Raw genomic sequence first — 6,469 nt, 5'->3', positions numbered from 1 at the left:
AGCCTTTTAGAAGCATGTTGAATTGTATAGCATAAGGGTTCTTTTTCTCTCGTGGAGGGTGCAAATCCATTCTCAAAATGAGCCTGAAAAGGCTTCTACCATTTAGAACGTTGAACGAATAGTCACCATTGACTTGACTATAGCCAAGTGTGTCTAGAGAAATCATCTACAAACGTTACAAAATATTTAAACCCAGATTTCGACACTACTCAACACGGCCCCCATATATCTGAGTGAACTAATTGAAATAAAGACTCGACTCTATTATTGACTCTAGTCGGGTATGGTACCCGACAATGCTTAGCAAGCTCGCATAACTCACATTGCAAGCCGGACAGAGATTCTAACCCCGGACACAACTTCTTTAAGACAGACAAAGGCGGGTGACCATACCGGGAGTGCAACTGCAGCGGAGACATATTTCCCAACAAACCAACCGGAACACTTCCAGAACCTTTGGACAGCTGTTCTAACACATACAGCCCACCGACTTCCTTCCCTTTACCAATAATCGTCTTCGTCAACAGATCCTGAAACAGACAATATCCAGGGAAGAACATGACACAACAATTTAGGTCCCGGGTAATTTGACTAATTGATAATAAATTGAATGGGAACTTTGGGAGATATAACACAGAAGTGAGAGGAAATGACGAACTAACATTCACACTACCTTTACCTAAAACAGAGGTGGATGAACCATCTGCCAAGGTAACCGTAAGACCATATTTAAAGGAACAATATTCGGAAAACATACTTAGATTACCTGACATGTGGTCACTGGCTCCAGAATCAATGACCCACTGTCAAGACGAGGAGGAAACACAAGCAATAGGATTACCTGTTTGAACAAAGGTAGCTGACGGAGACGGCAATGACCCTGGACTGGCTGGAGACTGCGAGGAAGACAGCTTTAACTGATTAAACAAAGCCATTTCTTCTTCAGTTATCACAACCGTCCCTTCCGGTCTCGAGGCAGAATTAGCAAACCTCCTATGGTCGGAGAGCTGTGGGCATTGATTACGCAGATGGCCGGGATCACCACAATTATAGCAAGCCCTTTGCCCTCGACCTCCTCCGCGCCCTCTACCTCGTCCCCTGGACCGACCTCCTCGACTATTGGCACCATCAGTCCCACTATCTCCCTGTGAGAAGAAGACTTGTTTCTCCAACGTACTATCAGTACCAAGGTTCACTGACGCATTTTGAACTATAGAAAACACTTGGTCGAGCGAGTCTAATTCCTTATTCCCCAATAATTGTGATTTCAAAACATCATACTCCTTATCCAACCCACAAATCCAACTAAAAATATGCAACTGATCACGTTGTTTTTTCATTTGATCCAATTTATCAGTAATCGGTATAGCAGCACATAATGCCTCACTCACATTCTTGAAGTCATAATAGTAATCCCTGATGTCCCGCCCCTTTTTGAGACGGTCGATGAACATCCTGGGATAACTGATATAACTTCCTCAAATTATTCGCCTCGCTAAACCACTTATTCACTAAATCCCACACGTCTTTTGCACTCTTACAATGCTGTAAAGATAGGATTATCTTCCTATCAATACAATTTATTATACGTGAAAACAGGGCGTCATCATCTTTCTGCCACGCTTGGGCTTCGGTAGGGTCTGCCGGACATGTTCCAGTTAAATATCCAGCTTTACCCAGTTGCTCCGATTATAGGGCGTTGGGAGCAAGGTGCCCACGTTGCTTCCATGATAAATAACGTTTGTTTGCTAATATAATTAATTAGCGCTCATGGCTTAATGGATAAAGCGCTTGACTTCTAATCAAGTGATTGTGGGTTTGAGTCCCATTGGGTGTGTTTTTTTTTTATTTTTTATTTTGCTGCCAAATAAATATATTTTAATATATAATGTTTTGTGACCTATCTTTATTTTCTTATGAGATAGTATTGGTTGAAAGATCGTGGAAATTCAAGGAGTTGAATTTCAAAGGGTGACAACTTAAAATATTGTTTAACCTAATGATTCTCGGCATGTCATGGTTCTTGACCGAGATGGTTCCAAGTGGAATGGAACATGAGTCTGCTTAAACCATTAGCGTAGTGAGGGTTTGGAAATATTTTGTTTTCTTATGCCTAAACTAAGTTTTAAACGATTTGTGTGACTCGTTGTACAATGTATACTGTAAATTGAAATAGGAGCTATGGGAGTCTTTGGACCTGAAGTATAAGAGTGATGATGCTAAGGCAAAGATATTTGTCTTTAGCCGATTTCTTGAATACAAGATGGTGGATTTTAGGATCGTCCTGAATCTTGTTGACGAAGGAATGATCGTGAGTGACGCCTTTCAAGTCGAACCTAGTATCCATTTGTTGCCTATGGGTATAAAGGACTTCAAGAATTACAAGAAGCAATTCCACGGAAAATGCTTCAATTATGGCATTGTGGGCCACAAGTCGGCTGATTGTAAAGCGAAAAAGAATACTAATTCTAAATCTAATGTGGTGCAGGACAATCAACGTGAGTCCGAAATCATCCTCTCAGCAATGGTGAGCGAGGTAAACATTGTTGGTTCAAACCAAACGGAATGGTTCATTGATAAGGATGCGGCCCAGCATATGTGTTCCAACCGTGAGTGTTTACTACTTTCGAGATGACTAATAGTGAGAAGGTATGGATGGGGAATTTATCTCAGTCTATTGTAGAACGCATGGGTCAAGTGGTTCTCAGGATGACCTTTGGGAAATAACCGACTCTAAACAACATCTTGTATGTACCGGAGCTACAGAAGAACTTAGTTTCCAGTTCATTGATGAACAAGAATGGCTTCCGGTTAGTGTTTGAGTCAGACAATGTTGTTTTGTCAAAATCAAGAATGTATGTAGGCAATGGTTATGTACTAGGTGGGTTTTTTCTCAAGGAATATAGCAGTTAATGAGCAGCAACAGCAGAGGTCAAGCTCAACTAATTCTGTTTAGTTAGTTATGTAAGCTATTTCTGTTAGTACTATTGGTAACCACCTTTCTGTTACTTAGTTCTTCATTTCGTCTTGTATAAGTACTTAGCCTTTGTGCATTTGCAATTGATGATGAAAATTAACACACTTCAAAATTCCTTCAAGCTTCCCAGAACACACTTATCTTTCAGCTCCGCAACATGGTATCAGTGCAACTAAAAGGAGCATTCTGAGATAAATCAATATGGCGCGTAGCCTACGATTAGTGCAAGGTCAACTCCGGTTGACAACACGATAGCAGCTCTGGCAATTGGAAGTCCGACACCTGCTTCGGGAATCCCTACTTCGGCAATTCCGCCGACTCCGACGACTGGATCAATCAATACAGAGGTAACATTTGATCTAGAGTCTCATTTGAATCCCTATTTTTTGCACCCTAATGAGAGCCCAGCCCTTGTGCTTGTCTCCACGCTATTGGAGGGTCCAAGTTACCATCCTTGGGCGAGAGCCATGACAATGGCACTATCGTGCAAAAACAAGCTCAAGTTCGTTGATGGTTCCATCCTCAAACCTCCTAGACATGATCTGAAATTCGAGGTTTGGGAACAGTGTAATGACCTTGTGGTTACCTGGATCGTTCGATCGTTATCTCCAACGATTGGACGCAGTGTCCTCTGGATTAACACTACATGTGGGATATGGAGGGATCTGAAATGTAGGTTTAGTCAGCAAGACTTATTTCGGATTGCGGAAATCAAGTGCGATATTTACCAAACGAAGCAAGGTGATAACTCTCTAAATGAGTATTTCACCCAGCAAAAATTACTGTGGGATGAGCTTTAGATACTCAGACCTACCACAGGCTGTGAGTGTACTATGAAATGTGGATGTGGTGAAAAAATTGATCAGCTGAATGAGCAGGTTGAAAATGATAATCTCTCCATCTTCCTCATTGGCCTTAACGATAGATACACTGGTGCAAGAAACCAGATTATGCTTATGAGGCCTCTACCAGATGTGTGTGATGCTTACTCCATGATAGCACAACAAGAAAGGCAGTTCCATATTGGAACTACTGGTTTTACTAGTCAGCTACATCAGGCTGGTGAAAATGGAGTCACTGGGAGTGTGTTGATGATCAGGGTAGCAGGTGGCCCTCAACAGAACTACAAGAAGTTTACAGGAGCCAACAAGAAGCCCATATGTACCTTCTGTGGGTTCACAGGACACACAGAGGACAAATGCTACAAGAATCATGGTTTCCCACCTGGTTGGAAGCCAAAGCTCTATTAATCATACTCAAGGACCACTGATAACTCAACAACAAGGGACTGATGTGGGTGTTTCATTTACTCACAGTGATTTCAAAAGGTTTCTGGAGTTCAAATCCAAAAGTCACATCAAGAGAAAGGATCCATGAGTACACCACTTGACCAGGAAGTACATGCCAACACCATATCTGCTAGCTTCATGCCAGTGACTCAAACTGAAGGTATAAAACCATCTCTCAATCTTGCAGATTTCAAAGAATATGAGTGGATATTCGAAAATGGTGATACCCACCATATTGTGTGTTGTATGAATCTGTTGTCAAATCAAGAGGAAGTTCATGATATACATGTTAGTCTACCCAATGGACAGAAATTTAGTATTAATTGCATTGGTTCTGTGCATCTGTCCAAGGAGTTTATTCTGCCAATGTGCTCTATGTTCCTGGATTTCAATATAATTTAATATCTGTGGGAGCCCTTGTGTACTTTGTGGCATGCTAGATTGGGACATGCCTCACATTCTAAAATCCAATTGTTACACAATGTAGATCCAACAATTCAAATGAATAAAAGTCTGATTTTTGATTGTTGCCATTTTGCTAAATAAAAGAAACTCACCTTGCAGTCTAGTAGCTCTATTTCAACAGCCTACTTTGAATTGTTACATATGGATATTTGCGGTCCCTATAAAGTAGCATCTATTCATGGTCATTATTATCTTCTCACTATGGTAAATGATTACAGTAGGGCTGTATGAGTGCATCTAATGAGAAAAACGTCAGAAGTTAGGAGTCTGATCATGAGATTCTGCAGGATGGTCAAGAATCAATTTGGATCAAATATTAAGAGTGTTAGGTCAGATAATGGTCTTGATTCAACATCTCTAACTTCTCTCACCAAGAAGGGATATTACATCAGACTTCTTGCACATATACTCCACAACAGAGTAGAGAGAAAACATGACAATCTCTTCTCTATTGCTAGAGCCCTCAAGTTTCAAGCTCATTTACCAGAAAGTTTTTGGAGAGAATGCATATTGCATGCAGCTTATATCATAAACAGACTACTCTCTACTGCTATTAACCAACAGATACCATCCCAGATCCTTCTTTAGAAGGTTCCACGGTATCAAGACTTGAGAGTTTTTGGTTGTCTAGCCTTTGCTGCTACATTAGGACCAAAGTCCAAGTTTGATGCCAGGGCAAGGAAGTGTGTCTTCATTGGATATGTCAATGGTACCAAGGGCTACAAACTATATGATCTGAAATCAAAAGAAGTCTTCCTATCCAGGGATGTGGTTTTTTATGAAAACACTTTCCCATTCCAGATGACTGCTACACCTGAGAAGCAATCCCCTGAAGTTATTCTCCTAGTTGACATCTTAGTTGCCTTCCTTGATGATCCTCAAGATAGTTCCCAGAGAATTGCAGGTCCTCTTAATGATTCTAAAAATAGTTCCCAGGATGCCTTCAGTTCCCATCAGATAGACAGTGTTTCTCTCAGTCCTCAAAATGATCCCCAATATGCTTTCAGTTCCCAGCAGACAGATAGTGTTCCTCTCAGTGAAGCGTTTGAAAGTTCAGTTGAGCAGGTACATAATTCCTCCCCAGAACAGCCTCAACAACCAGTGGTCAAAAGGTCCACCAGACAGAAAATCACTCCTGCTTATCTAGGAGATTATGTGTGCCACAATTCTGCAATATAGACTTCTCCTCATGACATCTCCAGGGTGGTAAACTATACTAAACTATCACCTTCCTTTCATTCCTTTGTTATGAATCTCACATGTCACACTGAACCTAGAAGTTACAAGGAAGCAGTAAAGTATGAGTGTTGGAAGAAAGCTATGGAAGATGAAATTGTTGGATTAAAAAACAACACCACTTGGGAACTAGTGGATTTGCCACCAGCTAAAAAAACAATTGGATGCAGATGGATATACAAAATCAAACACAAAGCTAATGGTACTATTGAAAGGTATAAGGCAAGGCTTATGGCTAAAGGTTACACACAGACTCTTGGAGTTGATTATCTAGATACCTTTAGCCAAGTGACCAAGATGACCACCATCAGAACTCTTCTAGCAGTTACAGCTGCTAGGGAATGACATTTACACCAAATGGATGTCAATAATGCCTTCCTCCATAGGGATTTATAGGAAGAAGTTTACATGGAACCCCCTCCTGGGTACACAGAAGAAAACAATGGTCAAGTTTGCAGGTTAATCAAGTCCTTATATGGCTTAAAACAGGCAAGTAGACAAT

General features: G+C 40.9%; 1 protein-coding gene and 1 non-coding gene across 2 annotated transcripts in view; both read left to right on the top strand.

The window, feature by feature from the left end:
• Positions 1-1,764: 1,764 nt before the first annotated feature.
• TRNAR-UCU lies at positions 1,765-1,837 on the top strand. Its single transcript has one exon. It is a non-coding gene; the product is annotated as a tRNA-Arg (tRNA).
• Positions 1,838-6,375: 4,538 nt separating this feature from the next.
• The window catches only part of LOC109166666 (uncharacterized mitochondrial protein AtMg00810-like), a 1,130-nt gene continuing 1,036 nt past the window's right edge, over positions 6,376-6,469 (top strand). The window contains exon 1 of the mRNA XM_019315553.1: positions 6,376-6,469. This exon is cut by the window's right edge and continues 71 nt beyond it. Coding sequence (XP_019171098.1) covers positions 6,376-6,469 — 94 coding nt within the window.

The sequence above is a fragment of the Ipomoea nil genome, unplaced genomic scaffold (genome assembly GCF_001879475.1).
Source record: "Ipomoea nil cultivar Tokyo-kokei standard unplaced genomic scaffold, Asagao_1.1 scaffold3104, whole genome shotgun sequence".
NCBI lineage: Eukaryota > Viridiplantae > Streptophyta > Magnoliopsida > Solanales > Convolvulaceae > Ipomoea > Ipomoea nil.
The sequence above is the reverse complement of the archived record's forward strand: the minus strand, read 5'-3'. Positions and strand labels throughout refer to the sequence as shown.